Genomic DNA, 22,836 nt, shown 5'->3' with positions numbered 1-22,836 from the left:
GCTCTAGGTGTGTTGTAACTCCTGGGTGCCACCTTTGAGTCGGGGCGTGTTTCCATGCCCGCCTTGCCGCCACTAACTGCCGTGCCAACTCGCCGAGCTGTAATAGTACCACGCGACTCGTCAGCGTGATCGACGAGAGGGCTGTGAAGACGGACAGACGCCTGCTTACTATGTTCGACCTGGGGGTTACATCCGACATTCGACCGAGACGACCGTTGGGCTCTTCAAAGATCACCACCGGCCCAGTATAAGAACCCGACCAGGCCAACTTCTCGAGCTGCGAAACACGCCTAGCTGACTCTATGGACTTGCAACCCTTTTCACTTCACTGTTAATCCTCCGCCATGAAGTCACTCAACCTCTCCGCGATGCTGCTTGCGCCAGCGGCACAGTATGTCATGGGTGCCCTCGCCGACGACTGCAGTGCCATGGCCAGCACGCTCAAGTTGCCAAACACCACAGTCTGGTTCTCCACCGCCGTCCCTGCCGGCACAACCCTTAGCTTCCCGGAGAACCACCCTACTTGCGCCCGTCCCAGCCAAGTCGTCGACGTTGACATCTGCCGCATATCAATGCTGGCTGTCACCGGGCCTACGAGTAACATCTCTCTCGAGGCCTGGCTTCCGTCCAACTGGACAGGGCGTTTCCTGAGCACCGGCAACGGAGGAACCGGCGGTTGCATCCAGTACGAAGACCTCAACTACGCCGCGTCGCGCGGTTTCGCCGCTGTCGGCGCCAACAACGGACATAACGGCACCGTTGGGGCGCCGTTCCTCAACAACCCCGGCGTCGTCGAGGACTTTGCCTGGCGTTCCATGCACACCGGAGTCGTCCTCGGAAAGGAGGTCACAAAGGCCTTTTACGGCAAGGAACACACCAAGTCCTACTACCTGGGATGCTCGACCGGCGGCAGACAGGGCTTCAAGGAGGCCCAGGACTTCCCTGATGACTTTGATGGCATTGTGGCCGGCGCGCCCGCTATGGCCTTTAACAACCTCACCTCTTGGAGCGGTCATTTCTTCACCGCTACTGGTACCTCAAACTCGTCGACCTTCTTGTCTGCCGACCTGTGGGACCTTGTTTACAAAGACGTCCTGGCTCAGTGCGATGGCCTTGACGGCCAGGTTGATGGTATCATCGAGGACCCGGACCTGTGCCAGTACCGTCCGGAGTCCCTCATCTGCGGTGCCAACCAGACGACAAACTGCTTAACCGGAACGCAGGCCCAGACGGTCCGTTCCGTCTTCGGCGACCTCTACGGCGAGAACGGAGCTTTTGTCTACCCCCGTCTCCAGCCCGGCGCCCAGGCCACATCCCTTTTGCTCAACGGTCAACCGTTCCCGTACACGGTGGACTGGTTCGTAAACGTTATTTACAACGACAGCAACTGGAACCCGGCCACCCTCGGCCCCAAGGACTTCGCCGCAGCTGCGAGACAGGACCCTGGCGGTATTGAGACCTGGAAGGGCGACCTCTCCGCCGTAAAGGACCGCGGCGCCAAGATCCTGCACTACCACGGACTCCAGGACCCCATCATCAGCAGTGACAACTCTGCGCGCTACTACAACTTCGTTTCGAGAACCATGGGTCTCACCTCGGATCAGCTGGACGAGTTCTACCGGTACTTCCGCATCTCCGGCATGAGCCACTGCAGCGGCGGCCCCGGTGCGACCTTCATCGGCAACCAGGCGAGGACCGTCGCGAACTTTGACCCCGAAAACAACGTTCTCTCGGCCATCGTCCGGTGGGTCGAAGAGGGTGTCGCCCCGGACTCGATTCTCGGAACTGCATATGTCAATGGAACACAGGGCGGTGAGGTCGCCTTCACGCGGAGGCACTGCAAGTACCCCGCGCGCAATGTGTACAAGTCCGGAGACCCCAACTCTCCCGATAGCTGGACTTGTGTATCCGATCAGTCTCAGCAAGCCACTGCTCAGAAAGCCGACGCTTCTGACCCGAGCGTCCGACGGCTGATCAGGGACTACAAGGCTATCATGTCAGACTAATCATGGGCTACTGCTTCTTGTACAAATATCTTGTGTGCCTCTAGTCAATATGTTAGAAATGCTAGTTGTATGTATCGTAATGTACATATCTACCAATGTCGTCCCGCTGCACCCGATTGAACAGTGACACCGGAAGGATCCGACAGGAACTTCGCCCTACATCCTCATTGGATGTGGGGACGGATCTATGGCCGCTTTGACTTGAGCCGAAGGTGAGCAAAAGCGAGCAGAGGTTTCGTGGAGGACGCAAAGAAAAAGTTGGCATATGCCATTGGCGTCTTTGCCGTACGTTGTTTCTTGGTGCTGTCTGTAACTATCTAGCATAGCTGTTCAAACAAGAAGAATGATAGTCGCTGCCTTGCATCTACAGCATCCCATTCAACCAATATACGTTCCTTCGATTCTTCCATCTTGATTTGCACTAGGAGCTCCATCGCAGCTTGCAAAGAAAGTCATCATCATCATCATCATCCCTGTCTATTACCCCCCCTCCGATTCAAAGGCCCGCAAGCAGTTTGGGAAGAACGTATTGATTGTTGTACTCCCAGAGGATAGTCGTAAACTGCACTGACCACGCAGCCCCCGTGTAGTAGGTACTCTTGCGGCCTTGCAGTGCATACTGCTTGGTGATATGCCCAGCTTTCAGCTCCGGAGAAGAGACATGAATATGCATAGGGCCATGATCCGACCAGGCCTTGAAATCGATTTCCTCCGTACCCAAGCTTGGTATCGTCCCAGCAGCAGCGAGTGATGCGAGGGATTTCCGAACCAGCAGCCGAGCTTTGGATGTGTCGAAATCAGGAGGACCAGTTACAAGGACACGGAAGTCGTCGTCGCCTAAGTAGTCAAAGCGACTGACGAAAGGAATCCTCGGGAATGACAGCCAATTGTTGGGTACATTGTTCGTAAGTGAGTACCCTTTGGGTAGTGACTTGTGAGAGATGACGCCGACGTAGACGGTCGACCAGTCCCATTTCGAGAAAAGATCCGCCTCTTCTCTGTCGACATCGATGCCGTTTAGATTGGCAATCGTGGGCTCGAAGGATATGAGGAGTTTCTTCGCGCGGATCAGAGACCGTTTCCCGTCGGCCCCGTGAACGAGGACTTCGACGCCCTCATCGGTGCGAGAAGTGTGAATAGCAGTCGTGGAGTAGAGGACGTCACTGCCCAACAGGCTGGCGATAGCATCGTAGAGATCCTGGTTTCGCCTGGATACAGGCACAAAAGAGGAGACAATGCCCAGGAAAGAGCGTGTGACAGGTGCGCCGAAGCCCTGCATGACGTACAGAGTTGGCAATTCGGAGAAGTTTTCCATGCCGAGCGCCGAGACTTGGTATATACGGGGAACCGCCGCCTGGATCTTGTACTTCTCGACAAAGTCGGAGAATTTCATTGTCAGATCCTCGGGAATCCCCTTGGAGACGGTTGGAAAATTCTCATACGAGGGGATGATGCTGGACTCATACTTCTCGCAGAGCTCAAGGTAGACTTCAAGCGCTGCAGTGGTATCAGCAGAGGCCGGCAACGAGTAATTCGTGACTTTTCCCGTGTTGAAATCGGCGTAGGTTGTTGTCAGGGCTTGACGTTGAGGAGCCGCAACTGGTATATCAAACCGGGCAAAGAAGTCGCGAGCGGCGCCGTAATCGGTGTACGAGTTGACCCCGAAGTCGTAGGGGTTCCCGGTCTCGGGGTCAATAAATGTACTGACATGGCCACCCTGCGAAAGGATAAGTTTACGTCCGATAGTTATTGAGGCGTGGTGACCTACAAGACGGTCCTGCTTCTCTATGACGACGATCGTCTTGTTGAAATCCTCACGAAGTCTGACAGCAGCGTGAGCACCCGACGCACCGCCGCCGAGGATCACCACATCTCTCTCCAGGATATTCGTGATGGCTTCCGAGGCGGCCAAGGACAAGATTCCGAAGAAAACGGCAACGCGACCTGACATGTTGAGTATAGGACGAAGAATCGCAGAACGGTAGATTGGCGTCAAAAAGCAGGGCATTGTTGCCGCTAACCCCACTTGCAGCTTGAGATTCAACAGAGATTGACGGCGGAACGGGAGAGAGTCTAGAGGTACCATGAAAACGGCCTTTCAGTATACTTAAAGAAATGTCGATTTACCTAGTGAGCAATACTAAGCAATTCTAGGCAGAACGGATCATGCATGTTGCCGATAGCCGGGCAAGGGTTAGCAGTATAGGACGCAAGGGTGTCTTGGCCTGAACATCATTTCCGTGTATGCTGGAGAGGTATGCGTGCTACCATGCACCTAATGTAAGGCAGTTCGTGCCATACTTTCGCCTCAAGCGCCAAATCACGAGTTGTATTTCTGGTACCTAGAGTGCTAGGGGGGCACTGCAAGATACTGACTCTTCCACATCCCACACTATGCTGATGGTCCAGTCGTTACACTGTCTTAGGGGACATTACGTGTGGATATAAGTAAGAATAATGCTTGGCATGAGCACGCAATGCCGGGAATAACCATTCGCGAATGGCTTGATAGTCGTCGATGAACAAAACTAAGGCCACCAACATAGCAATGCATTCCAACTGAGGGAGTCGGCGAAATAAGGTCCGAGGGGGGGTTGCTGATACTGCTTTCTGATTGGTTAGCAATAAAGCTAAAGCAAGGCCTGGCGGTTGAGCACTGCATGTTACAACCCAACTTGCATGACAGGACTGAAGTCGTTCCATAGAAACCTGGCGCCTAATGTACAGGATATATGAATGAGGTGCGGAACATGCAGAACTCCCTCGGCACCGCAACCATGTGTACTTACACCGCATGGAAACAGTAGATCTTAGGGGTGTATCTTATATCAGCGGGACGCGATGTGTCGTATCTAATTGGCCTCAAGCGGCGCTGCGTTAAGATGCATCGCCCGGTTGCCGTCTTTCTCGCTAGGCTTTGTTTCTTATTACGATATAGCTCTTATGCCCTAGGTAGAGTGGTTTGCCACAAGGTGTCTTCCACGCCGGCAGTGATGGGCATCCAGTGCGCCCGCCGCCGCCGTCTTTCCTGTCCTGCGGTCTTATGACCATGAATTGCCAACCACGTTGACCCTGAAGATGGCATTGACACCTGCCTTGGACCAAAAGACGGACAGAACTTGAAGTCTGGGCAAATTGCACATCTTTGTAACGGTCTAACACCATCAGAAATATCTTGTACCTGCGAACTCTACACACGCCAGGTTCGTACATCTTGTTGGTCTTGAGGAAATTGGTCACAAAGGTTTTCATCACGAAAAATCGGTAGCCTGTAAAAGATAATATTGCAAGCAAACCAATTGATTTGACCTTCATCGGCTTTAGGCGCCTGGGAGTACCAATTCACTGCTCCATCGGCCGCTGCTCTGACTTGTCCGTTCGTGGGCCGTTCAGTTGATAAGACATTTTATTCTCTCCTTCATTGAGAACGGACCGATTGCTGGATCTGGCGGACTATTCCAGTAGTTTCAACGGTCATCCACAATCACGCAAGCAATATAAATGTTCAAACGCAATCGATGAAATACCGTAGCTATATATTCGTTCATGCCAAAGTTCCGGTAAAGTCTTGCCGTAAAGTCTTGAATATCAGCAAAGCCATCGCGTAATCGTCACATGGAAAAAAGTCCTTCTGACTACTTAACACCTATCTACTCCTTTTCCAATGCTCCTTGGGGATCATTACGCCGTCAATCTGTGGGACGGTGACCTGTTGACTTTGGAAAACATCACTTGTAGACAGATATGATGTCAAGGGGTAGAACGCCTAAGCACTGGCCAAAATCTCGGCTGAGATTTTCTCGGCGAAGACATAGACAGTACTCTGAGGGTGTCCAGGAGGTAGCAACGCAAAGCTGCTGGCATCCACGACCCTAAGCCCATCAACGCCAATGACCTTGGCATCCTTATCAACAACAGCCACGGGATCGTCTATCTTCCCCATACGGCAAGTGCAGCTAGCGTGCCAAACCGTCATGACGGTGTTTCGGATATTTTGGAGGATCTGCTCGTCCGTCTCGACTTTGGGGCCGGGAAAGTACTCCTTGTTATCGGCTAGAACGGGGCGCATGGAGTTGCTAGCGAACGCCTGGCGCATACGCTTGAATGTCGCGATCGCAACGGCCACGTCAGTCGGATCAGTGAGCCAGTTGGGGTTGATGAGAGGCAGGTCTTGGGTATCGGCGGAGGCAAGGGTGACAGTGCCCCTGGAAAGAGGGGCGACTAGCGCGCCGAGGATGGTGGCATACTGATAGCCGTCCTTGGGCTGGGTAGTGAGAAGGTTGTTGAAGTCACCAACGTAGCCTGGAGCGGACAAGTACTCGATCTCAGGCCAGTCTGGGGGGAACTCGTTATCGAGAACCGCGGCGGCCTCGGCGGAGATGAGGTCACGAGGTGTCTTTTCCCAACCAAGGAAATCGGCAATCGGGTTGGTGAGCGGGCCCTGCTTCAGGAGGGCGTAAGGGCCAGCATACTGAGCCGCTGTATATATCAGGTCGTTGGCGAGACGGGTCAGGGTCTGCACTTTGACGCGCCACGTGGGACCAAAGAAGACATGGTCCTCCATATTCATGCCAACACCAGCCCGCTCGGCAACGACGGGGATATTGAACTTTTCGAGCTGATCCCTGGGACCGATGCCCGATACCATGAGCAGCTGAGGACTCTGAAAGGCACCCGCCGACAAGATGACCCCCTTGCGGGCTTGGAGAGTGAAAGTACCAAGGCCCAAGTTGGAGGTGGCTACAACGCCTGTGGCCCTCTTATTATTGTTAAAGAGGATTCGCTTGGCAAGACATAGCTGATAGACCTTTAAGTTGCTGCGGCCAATGGCCTCGTCGAGGAAGGACGTCTGGCTAGATTCGCGTTTCTGGGAGTTGGGCTGTATGGTGCTAGCGCAGTACTGGGCCCCCATCACTTTGCCGGTGTTGAAATCCTGGGCCTGGGAGATCCCGATCTCGTTCAAAGACGGCTCAAGATAAGCGCTGAAAGGCTGGGCATAGTTTGCGTATGAGACGTCGAGTGGTTCTCCTGCAGCAGAAAAGGCACCGGGGTTGTATTCTGCACTAGCGTTGGGGGAACGGGAAGAGCTAGGTGTCGTGAACTTGACGCTCTTCTTGAAGTACGGGAGGAGCGCGTCCCAGGTGTAGCTCTCATCCCCGACGGCATCCGCCCACTTTTGATAGCTCTGGACTGTACCGCGCTGGTATATCATGAAGTTACGAGCAGAACTGAAATACGATTTCTTTCAGAAACTTGAAATCTGATATCGGAGAGGGCCCATGAGCTTACCTGCCACCAAGGCACTTGCCACGAGCGTAGTGGACCTTACGGTTGCTGGCTCCCGCTTGCCCTTGTGTGACGAAATTCCAATCAACGAGTGGGTTGGTATCAAGCGGGCTTGACCCAGAGAATATCACATCGCCAGCTGGCGTGTTACCGAGGATGGGATTCGTGACTTGATAAAACGTCCCGGCTTCGATGACAGCCACGCTGACTCCGCTCTGGGAGCTCAGCCTGTTGGCCATCACGAGACCAGCGGTGCCACCGCCAACAATTACATAGTCGAATGTCGCATCCTTTTCAATATTTCCAGCACTCGTACCCAGCTGGCGCCTGTGCTCGGCGTGTTGTTGAGTTCGGTCTTTGGCAGGGGCAGCGCGAGCTAGGCTCCCTGAGGTAACGAATGTGATCAAGGCATACGAGATACGCATGTTGAAACGATTGATTAGTCGAAGAGAATACAGGCGAGGGTCATCACTTGCCTGACCTCAAGACCCATTCCATTCTACACAATCTTCACGGGATCAACAGCATACTTATACGAGGCCCTGTCGTCGAGTGAACAAAGCACCCGCGAGCGCCGACTGGAATAACCTACTACATTTCCTAGTGATCCAAAACTTGATGAGTAGATTGTCGTGGCCCCACTACACGACCAGTCTTACCTGATTAGGGATCAGTGCTGGCGGCATTAGTGCCCTGACAGAGCTCAGGAGTATCAGCCACACCGTCCCTAGCCTTTCCTAATCTGACGATAGTTTGTCTCTTGGAACACCTGAGGGAAAGAAATCGCATGATTTTTCGTATTGATGGTAGTCAAGCACAGATGCCTGGCATTCGGGCATTGATAGACTAAGGTATATGTCCTAAAGCGGTCCATTTAAAGTCGTATAGGTATACCATAAAGCCATTCACGGACAGGCTCAGGAAAACTCTCAGTCACCCGACGAATGAATGACTAATCATTGAAGTATGGGCCCGAATGGAGATTTTCGACAAGTCTAGCGAGATGACCTAGAAGTACGTGAGCCAACACCATGTGCATACGCTGTAAATCATGATCGCTCGTGATAACAGCCTCCTTAGAATGGAATTAAAGAGGTGCTGAAACGATACATGACTCAACTTGCCAGTAACCATCTCACCCTAGATAGTGAGCAGTTCCACTTCCTGTGCAGGGTCTTTTATACTGAGAGCTGTCTCGAGTCCTGGAGCACCAAGGAATCCGATAGGTATCAGACGGATTGCGCAATAGCAATGTGAAGTAATCTAGCAAACCATTGAAGCCGAGACAAAATAGTCAGTTTGGATAATGAGCAAGGTGGTAGAAGAACACTGTTGAAGCAATTCATGGCTACACATAGTCTGCTCTTCCCCACATGAAGCTCTTAACAACACTACTATAACTATGCTTTACTCGGCAGCTGTGGGACTTGAAGCTCACGCTGGCTTGTGAGATCACTTGAAGTAACTAGTTGTCTTTTTCCAGAAGTCAGACTCATAGAGCACAGGTATCTCATATTGAGCACTTGTACAAAGATGAAGAAAAAGAGCCCTTTTTATTACTAATGCCTGCATAACTTATTACATGGTGTATCTACAAACTCAATTCCTTGATGTGGGCACCCAAAGCTTCAAGACTATGGTCTCATTCAATGGAGAGAGGAAAAACATCAAGCGTAAACTTGACTATCGATCTCCCATCAGGCAGAAGTTTTCTGGTCAAATTGAAGGACTCTTCCACGATATCATCTTTTGGGCCAACCATCCAGTCATGTCGCGAAAGCAGGAAGATTTTGCCGCCGATATATCATTCCTGATTATGTATTAAGAGCTGGCTGTATCATCACAGCCGGAGACGTCTTGGCTTGCACGAGTTGACAGCAACTCTGTCAGCAAAATGGCACGTATATTCCCCAGGATCGGAAGGCTAATGATCTTTATTAGCTTGTACAGAAGCCATTGGTTTCTGCTGAAGGGTTTCACGACAGTAGCTACCATATAAGATTTGCCTTCTATGGGTCACTGGGTATCCAAAGGGAGAGAATACTGACGCAACTTGCTATAATGTTTCTAAAGCTAGTGGAACCGCCATGAAGGTTGACGCAACTCTTAGACGCCGAATGGGACACGAGAATCACTCCCACTCACTCGGCCTCTTTATAATAGTCTCAAACATAGAGCACAAACGCCGGTGAACATGATTCCATCAATCGTGAAACTTCGTACTGATTTTCATCGTTTATGAGGCACTGCCTTCTCCAAAATTTCTTCTTTCCAGGCCATGGGTACCTTTCGTGCTGGCCCCGAGAGTGACGCTGACAATTGCGACATCCATGTGAGTCAATGTAGATCATGGCCCCTGTTTTCGAGGTCAGGCTTGACAGAGCTGACATGGGATTTAAATCGTCACTTCCGACGAAACCTCTAAGACGCTCAACGGCGCTGTCTCGAGAATATCCATCGGAATAGCTGACAAAACCACTTCACCAGTATACGTCGTATTTATGTCGGTGCGACATAGGCCCTTGTCGCCAACCAGCCTACGAAGTTCTTTTCTCGCAAGGCCAGACTCCAGCCTAAAGCGAAGGTGATCTAGTCCGCTTGTATGGATGGAACAGACCCCTACGATTGTACCCTTGGCAGTGTTTAGAAGTACGATCTCACCTCAGGTAAGGAGGTCCGTCGATCATTGTGTACCCAGCCAAAGCCGGCGAGATCTTCATCTCGGCCAACTCTGGTATCCTCCACAACATAGCCATCTCCCGTCCCACCAATACCCATGTTGTCTCTACCGGCAAGAACGAGGGTTTCGTAACTTGTATGACTTTAACCAGGGTGCGGAGGGCAACAACACCATCTCAGCGCTGAGCTCAGTGTCACTTATATTGATCTTCATGGTAGCCCGACCGTTTTTGCTTATAGTAGAGCCGTTGTTGGCTTCGGTGACAAGGCCAACCTCATGTGCGTTGGAATTAATGGGAGGAGTGTTATGTACAGTTCATGCACTGTCGCTAAGCTGACTTGTAAGTACAAGGTCTAATACCTTGGCATTAAAGATGTTTCCGAGCGCTAACATGAGGCGTTCATGAATTTCACATGCGGGATGAATATTGGTTTGAGGGTTTGCGATATAATCAGCTGCGTTGTTGACATTTGCAAACGTATTATAGATTCTCACTAAAGCTCATGGGCTAGTTTGATGACAGTGTCGCGTCCATAGATTCCATTCCCGGTCTTTAACACAAAATCTCTTACTGTCAACCATGACACGCTGGCGCACAGTATCATGTTGATTAGCATGAAAACTTCTGGGGGCCGGGGATGACATAGTTTGTGACGGGAGGGTAGTAGATGCTAAGAGTGATGCCTGGATCAGTCCCCTGAGAATGGAGTCAGCATACCACACAGACTTGGGGTCAATATTGCAGTGTCCCACCTTGTAAGCCCCAGGAAAGCTGACGGTCGACGGTGTTTTGGCAGCAGTTCCACCGACGACGTTGATCTGGGCACATTCCATGTAAAGCTGCGCTCCCGGGTATGAGCTGGCGCTGTGCAGGGCGATCATTTCCGCCCTGAGAAGGTATTGACCGTTCGCAATACACTTGGGGATGGTGATGTTGTGCTTCCCCGCGTTGTTGATAACCTTCTCAGTGCCCCAGACGCCGTTGCTAAAGCCATCTTCTTGTATCTTGTACCAGCCGCCTCCGATCCCGGTGTCGGTCTTCGCATCGCTGACTTTCTTGAGATAGGCGATCGTTGGACCCTTGTGGCTGGCGTCCATGACGTCGTCTGGCCCGCTGGTCAACGTGTGGCGCCAGATCGCAGTGACCGTAGACCCGGCGGTCACAGTGATTACTTTGTCTGTCGGCTTGGTCGGGTTTGGCGGGCCATTACATGCGATATACTGAGAAGTGACATCGGTTTGGGGGCCGTCGTATTCGGGGGTTCGAACGCCTTGCGAAATGCCGCTGTTGACACCATCCGCGTCAAGAGAGACAAATATGGTATGGGCCTGGCAGAGGCCAGCGGCAGCTAGAAGGCTGAGAAGCCTCATGTTAATAAAATATGCCAAATCTGTGCTTGTAAACTAAGTTTGAACCAGGTATCGACCGAGAAGACCAACCTTTATATACTTCACCGTGCAATCAACGTGGAAGTCATGGAGTTGTCCCTACATGTTCGAGCCAGGGACCGCTCTTGACTATCGGCTAGCCCGAGTTCTCAGCTGGCCTGGATGCATGGCTACGGCGCAACAGAGTCCGTAGGTCTGTGATCGGAAGGTATCTACCTATGGAACCCACCCAATTATTGTTTGGGCTGAGCCGGACGTGAGTTCAAGGCAATACTTTCGGCTTGACGGGGATGTTCCCTCCGACATTTAGATTGCGTCTGTATATTTCCGCGAATCGCTTGGCAACACCGGCACATGGAATGATGGCCAGCTCCGATGACATACACGAACTAACCTCCCAGAATATTTGCTTAGTCTTCAATATCAATCGCAAAGCCGTCATCGCCGGCTGTTCGGCACAGCTTTGGCGGCATTGCACCGGCTCGGGCAACGCGAGAACAGAGTGTATATACATATGGTTGCATACAGCCGGTTTCTTGCAGGCAATGAAAGAATGTCGACATAACTAGCTCTACAGACATACCGAGTCTCTCAGAGAAGGGCCAGCGAGTGTGGCATACATAGGTGCAAATTTCAGGTGTGTATGGTGTCGAGCTGATCAGTGATTTGAGCCAACAGGCTCAGAACGCAGCGCTCACATCTCGAATACAGAGGAGGAATTGTTTGGACACTCAAGGGACTGGCGCTGTAAACCAAGACTCAAGTGATGGGAATTTTAGCAATGGGTTTATTTAAGAAGCAATGATTCATTCATATCCGTACTGGTCAAAATTCGGGTTATTATTGATGTGCCCGACGCTTGCAATGCTTTTTGAGGGGCCTATTGACGATGCGGTCTATTGCAACACCAACAATCGCACCGACGATCTTTTCCACCCTGCTTTCCGGATTTCCAGTGTTCTTTGTCGTAATGGCATCGAGGGCTCCGGCTGCCGCTGCTGCAGTCAGCACTCGGGCGGTTCTGTTCCTGTCGTGTCTTGCCAGGAAAGCTTCGACGATGCCTGCGCCGGCAGCCGCGACAGCCGGCTGACTCCAATCATTATCACCCGAAATCGAGTGCCTCCTCCTGCCTCTCTTCCCATATCTGTCGTGGTGACTGCGACTGCGATGGTGCCCACTATCATCCACAAAGATGTCCGATCTCTCCCGGTAACATGGCCATCTTTCTTCGTAAATGTAGTCCCGCTCTGAAAAAGGCCGGTATCTCTCGGTCTCGTAAAGCCCAGCTTGGCTTCTCCGGTCCCGCTGATCATGTTGTCTGGGGGGTGCTCTCACGGCCCCTGCATCCCGTATCAGGCATTCCTGTGCATCCATTCTGTATTCATCATAGAAGTTCGAAGAGTGGTGGCGTCGACGGGTTGGGTATTTGTCCCTGAAGTCTTTCTTGTGGTGGGACATCGTGCGTGTTTGAGTAGTAAGGGTAAGTGACTTGAGGTAGATCCTGGTTTGAAAGTAATACAGATTCCGAGGCGATGGAGATTTGGGAAGAGATTATATACAGCATCTGGGAAGAGAAGTCTTGCCGGCTCCATGTCCGCTTTGGACTTTCATGGTCAAAATGCCAGAATGATGGGTGTCGGTGAGTACGCAACGACAACGTGATCAATTGTTCATCTTTCTACTCTCTGGAATCATCTCCCGTATAATCTTGGCTTTTCTACTACACTAAAAACCTTGCAGAGTTTATTTGAATTTTGAAGGCGGAAGCTATGTAAGAACATCCACAGATAACTTTGATTAGGTTTATCGTAGCTATAGCGAGTTAAGAACTATCATGAATACTTCCACGAGTTTGGATAAAAGAGGGCGCATGGGGATGAAAATGGTCATGGAGAATGCAACATAGCCCTGGCAGTTTTGGCTCCATATGATGTGAACGTGATTAAATGATGTTGGAACAGGCCTCCTTGGAGGCGGTGGGCCCCGGCCCGGGCCCCGATTGGCCTCGTAGATACAGAGAGTTCATGTAGCTCCATTCTCGAAGTTCTGCATATTATCGAACTTGATAGTTTTAATGATGCGCTGTATTGCAGTTTTGTTTCGATATAATGGGGTACGGCATAGTTCAAAGGCATGTAGGATAGACAATCTAGAACCTACTATACAAGTGCAATCACTATATATTCATGAGTTTTGGACCCAAAGGGTCATCAATGGTGCAGAAGTGATGTCACCTCTTTACTGCAGTCATGCTTCTACATTGCATCAGGATGCTACTTCGATATTTCGCGCGTTTTGACGTCATTTTGGGAGCTACAGAACTCAAACAAGACATTCCACGCATCTCAAGGTATGCGTTCATGTCTAATCCACATAAGTTCGAAAAAGGCAGATAATGTCTTTAGTCTATTTAGAAACTCGTTGAATCTGCCATATCCAACATACATCATCCGTCCATCTCTACTCCCATTTCTCTCACCGGCAGCCCCGCAAAATAGGGTCCATGTCTTTGACAGTCCCGCTCTTGGTGGCGAGGAAATCGGTGATCAACTGCGATGGGGGCCCCATGTCAGCTGAAGGGTTGCTGCGGGTTGGCGCTAATGACATTGTTTCTCGAAATTGCCGCGCCAAGTCCTCTGATTCGAGTATGGTAAGGCACCCCTCGAGACGAGCGACGTCTTGGTGTTCGGTGCAGCGGACGTGGGCAGCCATGTCTACCCAAAGCACCTTCATCCCGAGTTCGAAGCTCGGGTCCGTGACGGGGATAGCCCTGAGGAAGCAAATCTTCTCCTTTAGCTACGTTAAGTTAGATGCGATATCCTGACAGATGGCACGGGAAAACTGACGCGCTCTCTGTCGATATTGTGCTTGGTGCTCCGTGAATCTCCATCCGCCAGCCGGTCCTTGAGGATAGGCAGCAGCACCCGCTCCTCACTTATGCAATGCCGAGCAAGCTCGAGGGCGAGCTCGTCCTTCCAGCGGTTCTTGTCCTCGGGGGTTGTGGATGTGAGGATATATCGATAGGCTTGTTCGATCTTTCGGTGATCATCTTTAATAGCGTCGCAAAGTCTCGGCATTGTGTCCTTGATATGCTGCTGGAAGAATCGTGAAAGGTGGATCTTACGGTGGGCTGCGTCGAGGGGAACGATGGATGTACAGCGAGTACTCTTTGAATCAGTTGACTGTTCCTGGGGAACCAAGGTCGGGGTCTGGGGAAAGTGCATTAAGTTTGTGGAGGAGAACCGATAAGCGGGCGGTCGTTCCAGAAGAATATATACCAAAAGTGCGCATGACGTTGGGCTGGATCCTATGGTGTTGAATATCTGACATGATACTAATACTGTGTTGTTGTTTCTTCAGACTACGTTAGAGTAACATTGTGCACCCTTGCGACCTTAAGATGCACCGCCTTGTATCGGTGCCTCAGTTGGGCTGAATCCTTCCTGTGGCGGCATGCTGTAGCTGATCCCAACTTGATATCTGACGGCGCCTCATAAGTTGCGGTGGTTTAACGCGAAACATTTGGGAAGTACTCCAGTTTCCCGAGAAGCCGTTCCATCAGGCATGGAAGGGAGTATACCTACAACTATCCAGCCAGACTGTTTGAGAGCTTTTCGGAGGCTTGCAGGCTTAGCATCCCGAGAAGCGAAGGAGATCAGTGGGACTGGTCTGTTTGGGCCCCGAGCTCCCGGGGCACGTTGAGGAGACTCCGTAACATGGAGTTAATGGTCCGTTGATGATTCTAAGAGGTGACCGGCATTCAAAGTTGCCTAATCTGGGATGGTTGGCCGTGCAACCTGGATCTCGGTTGCTGCGCGGTTTGACAATCAAAGGGTGCCTGGGTCTCAGTCCTGCTTTTTCCGACCGCCACTCGCTCATCATCACGTCACCCCATTCTGCAGTTTAGGAAACTTGCCCAGATTTGTCCCTCGCAGGTTGGACTTTGAGTGTGTGTTACGTGAGTCTGAGCTCAATGCTGATAAGGGATTACAGGGGCATGCTGATCAGAGCAATCAGAGGTAAGCAGTGACTATCTTTGCCTACATGTGTAGGTAAGTCAAAGTACCTACATATAAAACACCCCCATATATAGAACACCTATAAATACCTTATCCTCTACTACCTCCTTTACTACCACTAACTTTAAACTATTATTACTTTTTCTAACCTTTATTAAATTACCTTATTTTTTTAGAATCCCTTCCTTATACCCTAATAGTCTAGTATACTAAATATAAGATTAATTAGGTAATCTAAGCTATTACTAATAGCAAAGGACTAAGAAGGTCTACTATTTAATATAGTATCCCCCTTTTAACCCTTTGCAACTAAATACATAGTATTTAGCCTAGAAAAATTATATTTAAAGACCTCTAGTGACTATTAACTGCCTAGGAGGCCAGCCTAGCTACTTAGGTAACTAAACAGGTAGACCTTAGGCTACTACTAACCTATTAATAACTAAAGGACTTTGCCTATTATATCCTCTATACTATAGGGGATACCTAACCTCTAGGCAAAAGGTAAGTAGATAGCTTTATTTAAAGAAACCTATCTATTAAGGTCTAAAGAAGTTAATTTATTAATTTAAGGCGTATTAATAGGGTATCTACTAAGGTTATTAGGGACTAGTTTAAATATCTTACTGTACTTTATATCTAGGCTATTAAACTAGCTAATAGATATAATATAAATAAGACTAGTATCCTTAAGGGCAAAGATAATAATAGGCTAGTGCTAGGTAGGGCTATAATAAAGGCAGTAAGGAAAAAGTAGCCTAGATTATAAGCCTAAGTATTTATTATTAAGTGTATATCTACTAAGGGTATTCTTATTTATCCCTTAGTTATATATAAGGGCAAAATAGTCTAGTAGTAGTAGTTCCCTCTAGATTTTACTTTATATAATAGATAAAAGTTTATAGTAATAAAGAATAAATAAACTACTAATAATACTACTATTAAGTAGTTATAAAAGGTCTTTTTCCCTTAAACTAAGCCCTTTTAACTTAATTAGGCTAGACTACTTATCTTAGATAAGTATAAAAGCTATATAATAATAGATTTTATATAGTTATACTATACTAATAATATCTATCTATTATTTTTACTACTATATACCTCTTATATCCTCTAGCTACTTAATTAGTTAGTCTTTAGTCCTATAAAGGTAGCTTATTATAAGGAGCTTAGATATCTTAGTTAGTAAAATAATTTAACTATTATTAATAAAAGGAACTTTATTAGCTATTATTAGAAGGCTTACTAGGCTAAGCTAACTATAAGTAATATTAGAAGTAGCTAGAAATACACTAGGTTATAGCCTATTAGTGTTATAAAGCCTCTAATAAGCTCTTATCTATTACTAGATATATTAGCACTATTAACACTATTAACACTAGTTAACAAGAGGGCAGAAGTGGCCTATAGGGCCTAGGATATAGAGGAATAGGCATCTGCCTTATTAGTAGTTAAGTAGTCTACACTAAAGAAGGTAAAAGACCTTAAGGATTAACTATATCTATTTAGCTAACTAGACTAACTAGAGTAAAACATTATTATATAACGCTAGCTCTTTAGAAAGGTTAAAAAAGGCTTTTAACAGTAGTCCTTTAAGTTAGCTACTGCCTAGCACTAAATAGAGCTTCTCTAGGCCAAGGTTAATAATGCTATTAGCAGGAAGAGGAAAGCAGTTACTCTAGATCTAAACATAAAGTTTATAATAATTAAAGAGGTATAGTAAGCCTAGCGTAAGGCTAGCAATACTAAAAGTAAGCTAGATAAATCTAGCGCATCAGAATTACCTAGTAAGGCCAAAAGCTATATTATTGTTGCATCTAGTAAATGTTAATAGTTAATTAAAAAGGGTGGTAGTTGACATGATGGCGATGTTTTGGGTGTTCCATATGTGGGGGTGTTTCATATGTGGGTGCTTTGACTTACATCCTCCGCGGCTTGAAACCTCCAGTATCCCCTCAAGAGCAATAAGGCCCCATCTCCACTTATTTCTCCGCACTACGCGCACGTGACAAGAATACATGACGCAACACTATTTATCTTAATGTTATTTTGTATAGCAACACCACCAAAATCAACATAATTAACTATTCAATGATGTCTTCTGATTCTAATACCTCTGTGACCTCTGGTATATCTGCTAGAGCTGCTAGAGCTGCCAGAGAAATACAGGACTATATTAAGGTCTACTAGGCAACCTTGCTGTTGCCTGTACCCAGAATTGCCTATAATAAAGACAAGTAGCCCTAGGTAAGATATCTAGGAATAGTGTCACTTGGTAAAGAAAGTCTTAAAGAAAGTCTTGTTGTAGTTACTTAACTTGTAACGTGGCTCTTTGTAAGGAGGGAAATTGCTGGTACCTCTGGCATAGGCAAAAATAGGCGTAAATAGAGGTACTATACATATTCCGACCTTTGCGGGGTGATTACTGGTGCCCGCAGTGGAGATGGGGCCTTATTGCTCTTGAGGGGATAGAGGTGGTCACACGTTATCTCGATGAAGAAGCTGACTGGATGGCGAGGAGTGGCGCGACGAATCTTGGTGTTTCTGAGCAGTATGTCACGGGGGGCAAAACCGTCAACCACATACGCAGGCCCACTCCTACCACCGGGCCTCACATCACAAGACTCATGGAACTGATTGTCTCAAGTAAAAGAGTGTACTTAGCTTGCGCAACGACTTGGACTCAAAGAAACTTCTAGAGTGCGCCATCCCTTTCAGCATTCTCGAGGGGAAGAACCATCCACAGAATCAGGTAGAAGAAAACGATCGACGATCTCCAGGAGCTATCATTCCACTAGTTCGCATTTCAGCTCACATCGATGAATTTGCTCCATCCTGTGAATCAGATGTTCGCCACTCTTCACATTGCTGCTGGCTCGGTCGCTCCCGCTGATGTCTCGGAAGCGCGGTATACAGCGGGAGACTTGGCACATCTCGTTATCGCCCCCGATGACTTTTGAACCGTGTGTTGGCAAAAGAAATTGGTTAAATTCTGCCCCGAGCCAAGAATCTATCCGGAATATCGACGTGTTTGCATCGAAGATACTCTGCCACGTTCTTGCTGAGAAAGTCATATGACGAGTTGGCAGTGACCCCGCGATCCAGGTGGTCCTTTAGGAGAAAATGCACAGCTATTTTCAATTCAGCATTGAGTTAATTCAAGGGTCGAATCGTTGCCACTCACCAAAAAGCCGTGGGAGCTCAAAGCGGAAGATGGGCTTCCCCTTATCGTCCTCTCCCAAAAGCTCTCTGATTTTGCTGATGGTTAAGAGTGACCTCAGCCAGTCCCACTCATCCGCATTCCGAACGAAGAACCCTATGTTGCTATCCGAACCCTTGTCCCCAGATCTCGCATGCACAACGTACCCAAGCGGTGCTGTTGTTGCCGGCCCAAGGGAAGAAAGAGCAATAGGGCTCTCGGTTTCGTACGTCGGCTGTTCGTATACGAACTCAACGGTATCTGCCGGTGGAGCAATTCCCACCTGTTGACTCTTCCACGGCAAATGGCATACGTGCTTCGCGGCGCTCTGCGGGATGATGCTGACCCAGTATTCGTAGTACTCCTTTGGGAATGCCTGCCGCGTGTCCAGGTGGAAGGTGGCACCTGGGTAGCTTTGCATGATGTTGTCCGCGATCGGCTTGAGGAACCTCAACGATGATAAAGCCTCTTCATCGCGAGCCTGGGCGAAGATGCGCAAGTCAACCGTTGCGGCGTCTTGGCTGGCTGGGTTTACTGGACACGATCCGTTGGTACTAAACTTCAGACAGGAAAATGACCTCTCGTTCAAAACATGCCGAAGCTGCCGCTCGAAGAGGGCCGCCTTCTCCTGAATATCCAGCCCACAGAGGAAGTAATGTGCTTCCGCTTGGTACCCGCCTTTGGCAGTTATGCCAACCTTGGTTGTCGGCGGTGGCTTGATGTTTCCGACATTGGAGACCCGTCTGAACTAATATTAGCAAAGGCGGCATGATTACGTGTAAGGTCATGCCTGAATCTCGTACACTTTGTTATCTCCTACTTGCGTCATCTCAATGTTGTCGAGTATGGCCACAACGTCGGAGTTGTAATAGTAAGGCCCTTGGATTTCATAAAGAAGTTGGGCCTTACACGTCTCGAGGGTCACCATGCCACCCTTTCCGGCTTGCTTGCAAATGCAGAACTCCCCGGTTGCCTCGACTTCGGCTACAGGGAAGCCAATATCAACAGATATCCCCGGTAAACTTTTGAACCCCGAGAAGTTGCCGCCAGTGATGTACGTGGTGCACTCAATCAAGTGTCCGGCAACGAGGGCATGGGCTAGCTGCGAGTAATCATTGCGGCTCCAGCCATGGTGGTAGGCCGCGCAAGCAATTGTCGGCGATGCATCAGCTACGCGGCCGCACAGAACGATGTGAGCGCCCTGCCTGAATGCTTCGACAATTCCCCAACAGCCAAGATATGCCTGCGCATAGACCGGGACAAACGGCCAATCTTTGATGTTCTCGCCTGTTGCTAGTCGTCAGCATTACTCCCGACTCAGTGTTGTCTCGCTGGCAGCCACCTGTTGTTAAGTTCTTTAACTGTTCACCTGACTCCAGTCCCTTCTGAACAACATCAATGACCTCATCCCCCTCAATCCAAGCAACTCTAAGCTTCAGGCCCTTCTCGTCAATCATGCTCATCAGAACATCGTGCAACTTCTTAGTGTCACTCGCGCCTGCGTTGACCGCAACTTTGATTCGCCTGGCGTCGAGGTACTCCAGTGCTGGTTCAATTGCCTGGAGAAAAGAGGGCTCGAACTCGGATGAGTCGGTCGGATGATTCGCTTTGGCGCCACCTCGGAGAGCCATGTTGTACTCTGACATCCAGTCGCCGACGATGTACTGGATGTTCTCTTCACGAGCAAGCTCGGCTAACCCATGTCGTCGGTCCACACAAGAGCCAGATGCGGAGGCGATGCGCGCCGTGCCATTTTCGCGCGACGCAAGATGCCCGGGGAGGTTTACTCGCAGTGGCATGGTGAAGATGGTCAACTTTCGTCAAAGAGGTATAAGAGCTAGACTACTTTGAAACCTATGAAGATTTGAGCAACTTTGATCGTACAGCAAAGCCTGCTAGTCTAGAATCTTTGGGTTCGTACGTATTAATATATGTTGCTTTGCTCCCCGCACATCACAGCCAACCGTGAAACCCATCGAGCGCAACAAACCTCGGCTCTTCTGGCTCGCAACTTCCAGCCCGTGGCCCGAGCGCAGATCTCTGGTAACCTGCATCGTATTATGAGGAAGTAAAAACTCCCCACCAGGCAGTTTGAGTCGTGACACACGTAGGTCGAGACTCTCACTGGCCAGGAGTGCTGCATCTGCACAAGAATCTCGAAGTACCTTTCGCTGAGATAATCGAAGAAGCGCGGCCATGTTTATCTGACATGGGGGTTTTACTTTGGCCTGATGACGTCGTGATATTGGGCCGCAAACACAAGCAGGATCCCTGGTCAAGCTAAAAGTATATTCTACGAGGGCATCGCTACGACAGCATACCTCAAGAGCGTTGTAATGCTCCGCAGGACTTCCCGAAGCATACGATATCGAATACAAGCGAGAGAGAGCGTGATACAATGCCCCAACAGCTAAAAATTGAGATTGAGGCAGAGTAAGACGTTTCGTCGGTTGCTGGCTCTGAGTACCTCTACGTCTGGATTTCTGCGGTAACTAACTTGTCTTGAGAGCCAAGGCACGTAGCCATCAGCCTGATAACTACTTGAAGTTGGATTTCTCAAACCTACCATCATAATAAGCAAATGGACACTGTGAAAATGCCAGTGTGCATGCAAACAGGAAACAGGGATGGTCTTCTATTACAGCCAATGGATAGCACAACTCTATGGCAAGGCAGTGACCCTAGCGTTCTACTCCTGGTGGATGGTCTTTCGTTCTCTCATTGCAACTGCTTAAAACCTCCAGTCGATACATATTCGAATTTAAGACCAATTTTGGCCTGCTGTGCTTGAAGGTGATTCACTTGCATCTCGTTGGTATCCTCGTGGTGCTCAAGCGTAAAGCTTTCCAGACAGTCCAAGACCTCGTAGAATATTCCGCATGATTTTCGTCCGGATTTACACAACCAACTGCGCTTCTCCTTCTTTGACAAGTATATGAAACTATTGTTTACACAGTCTGACAACTGAATCTTAAAAAGTGTCGCCCGCAACTGAGCCGGGCTCATTGACAAATCTGCTGAAGTCGGTTTTGGCCACAGACCAAGGGAATTCAAGACAGGGAATAGCGAGCCTATCTGTAGCCGGATACAGTCAGCTTTTGAATTGGCACAAACTGGTATAGATGCGGATATTCCGTGATATGGTTCAGGGCCCTCCGTCCATTGTAATAGAGCCTCGAAATAATTGTTCACCTCCGTCAGCAGACGGTCCACCATTGCCCGCCTTGTAGCCTTGATAACATCTTCAAAAGAACGTTAGTTCTTGATACTGCCTTGGACAAATTTACTTACCTTCGACTCCTGGGGGAAGCATATTGAAATCAACGTCGTAGAGAATATCCTGGACTTCATGCTCTTCTGGCGAGTAAACCGGTTCTCCAGAATGGCTTAACGTGCCGGCCATTGAGGGTTGTGGTATAGACTTAGCTACTGGAACAGGTGCCCCGTACGCAAGTCTGCAGGCAACGCGGTCGAATACATCGGCCAGGCCGAACTCCCAAGCAACCCAGAGCCATTCAGTTTCGTATCCTACTATTTCCACAGACCAAGAGAGGTGTTTCAGCCATCGCTCGATCCAAGGGACAACAAGAGCTGTGGCCATGCGTTGATCCGTAAAGGTCGCTATTGCCTTAAGCTCGCCTGGAGTGACGGTCTGAGGAACGTCGTTGAATCGTAGGTGGATGATGTTCATGATGGTTACTACGGCCTTGTAATCGTCTTCTCTGTGATCGAGGACGAGGCGGCGGCCGGCTTTGGTCTCCGCCCACTGACCTGCAAACATCTGTTTCCACACAGGAGAAGCTCGAGCCATCGCTTCCGACGACACTATAAGTCCGTGAAGCTCCGTCTTCTGCTCATCTGGCTCTGGAAAGTATCGGAGGATAATCGTCACGTCTCCCGAACCGTTTCCCAAATCGATTGTTTGCGTGATCGGTTCTGCGAGCTCATCACCGCTAGTGAAAGCTCCGTTTGTCTCTTCGATTGACTCCATGATGGTTGCCGTTATAAAGTACCGGTGTTACGTACGCACGGGTTGCTGCTAGGCTGAATACACCCAAGTATTTATGTAAGGTTTCTGTGCTGTGGAATGGGGTCGGTAAAGAGGTAGCTGATTTCACTTCCCCCGGGTGATAAAAGACCTTTAAGTCTGGGGCTGCGGCTGATTCTCTAGACTAATAGATGCCTAAGCGACGGAGACCATAAGCGTAGATGTGGTGTGCCAAGCAACATAGTAGTGGTAAGATTGTATCAGATTAC

At 49.2% G+C, this 22,836-nt stretch overlaps 7 protein-coding genes across 7 annotated transcripts; 1 reads left to right on the top strand and 6 right to left on the bottom strand.

Annotated features, from left to right (window-relative positions):
- Positions 1 to 344: 344 nt before the first annotated feature.
- On the top strand, positions 345 to 2,006 carry LY79DRAFT_589770 (tannase and feruloyl esterase; the record flags this gene model as incomplete). The annotated part of the gene is made up of 1 exon (XM_060561064.1): positions 345 to 2,006. One exon carries the CDS (start codon positions 345 to 347, stop codon positions 2,004 to 2,006), a length of 1,662 nt encoding a protein of 553 aa, XP_060414710.1.
- A 496-nt stretch (positions 2,007 to 2,502) lies between these two features.
- LY79DRAFT_514432 (amine oxidase) lies at positions 2,503 to 3,957 on the bottom strand (the record flags this gene model as incomplete). Its single annotated transcript, XM_060554608.1, has 2 exons — positions 2,503 to 3,723; positions 3,775 to 3,957. The coding sequence occupies 2 exons, from the start codon at positions 3,955 to 3,957 to the stop codon at positions 2,503 to 2,505; spliced, it is 1,404 nt and encodes a 467-aa protein (XP_060414709.1).
- A 1,460-nt stretch (positions 3,958 to 5,417) lies between these two features.
- Positions 5,418 to 8,003, bottom strand: LY79DRAFT_551798 (GMC oxidoreductase). Its single transcript, XM_060557676.1, has 3 exons — positions 7,952 to 8,003; positions 7,296 to 7,892; positions 5,418 to 7,234 (listed from the first exon to the last, which is right to left on the bottom strand). The coding sequence occupies exons 2-3, from the start codon at positions 7,715 to 7,717 to the stop codon at positions 5,773 to 5,775; spliced, it is 1,884 nt and encodes a 627-aa protein (XP_060414708.1). The 5' UTR covers positions 7,718 to 7,892; positions 7,952 to 8,003; the 3' UTR covers positions 5,418 to 5,772.
- Positions 8,004 to 10,582: 2,579 nt separating this feature from the next.
- On the bottom strand, positions 10,583 to 11,343 carry LY79DRAFT_649317 (family 61 glycosyl hydrolase; the record flags this gene model as incomplete). Its single annotated transcript, XM_060562518.1, has 2 exons — positions 10,583 to 10,669; positions 10,726 to 11,343. The coding sequence occupies 2 exons, from the start codon at positions 11,341 to 11,343 to the stop codon at positions 10,583 to 10,585; spliced, it is 705 nt and encodes a 234-aa protein (XP_060414707.1).
- Positions 11,344 to 13,836: 2,493 nt separating this feature from the next.
- Positions 13,837 to 14,438, bottom strand: LY79DRAFT_514207 (HHE domain-containing protein; the record flags this gene model as incomplete). Its single annotated transcript, XM_060554578.1, has 2 exons — positions 13,837 to 14,157; positions 14,208 to 14,438. The coding sequence occupies 2 exons, from the start codon at positions 14,436 to 14,438 to the stop codon at positions 13,837 to 13,839; spliced, it is 552 nt and encodes a 183-aa protein (XP_060414706.1).
- Positions 14,439 to 18,365: 3,927 nt separating this feature from the next.
- LY79DRAFT_514460 (uncharacterized protein) lies at positions 18,366 to 20,378 on the bottom strand (the record flags this gene model as incomplete). Its single annotated transcript, XM_060554613.1, has 4 exons — positions 18,366 to 18,511; positions 18,565 to 19,322; positions 19,383 to 19,861; positions 19,890 to 20,378. 4 exons carry the CDS (start codon positions 20,376 to 20,378, stop codon positions 18,366 to 18,368), a joined length of 1,872 nt encoding a protein of 623 aa, XP_060414705.1.
- A 1,431-nt stretch (positions 20,379 to 21,809) lies between these two features.
- LY79DRAFT_551792 (uncharacterized protein) lies at positions 21,810 to 22,836 on the bottom strand. The gene has a single exon (XM_060557675.1). It carries the CDS (start codon positions 22,568 to 22,570, stop codon positions 21,863 to 21,865), a length of 708 nt encoding a protein of 235 aa, XP_060414704.1. The 5' UTR covers positions 22,571 to 22,836; the 3' UTR covers positions 21,810 to 21,862.

This window comes from Colletotrichum navitas (genome assembly GCF_030913465.1).
Source record: "Colletotrichum navitas strain CBS 125086 chromosome Unknown LY79scaffold_25, whole genome shotgun sequence".
NCBI classification, from domain to species: Eukaryota; Fungi; Ascomycota; class Sordariomycetes; order Glomerellales; family Glomerellaceae; genus Colletotrichum; species Colletotrichum navitas.
Note: the sequence above shows the minus strand (reverse complement) of the source record. Positions and strands in the feature narration are given on the sequence as shown.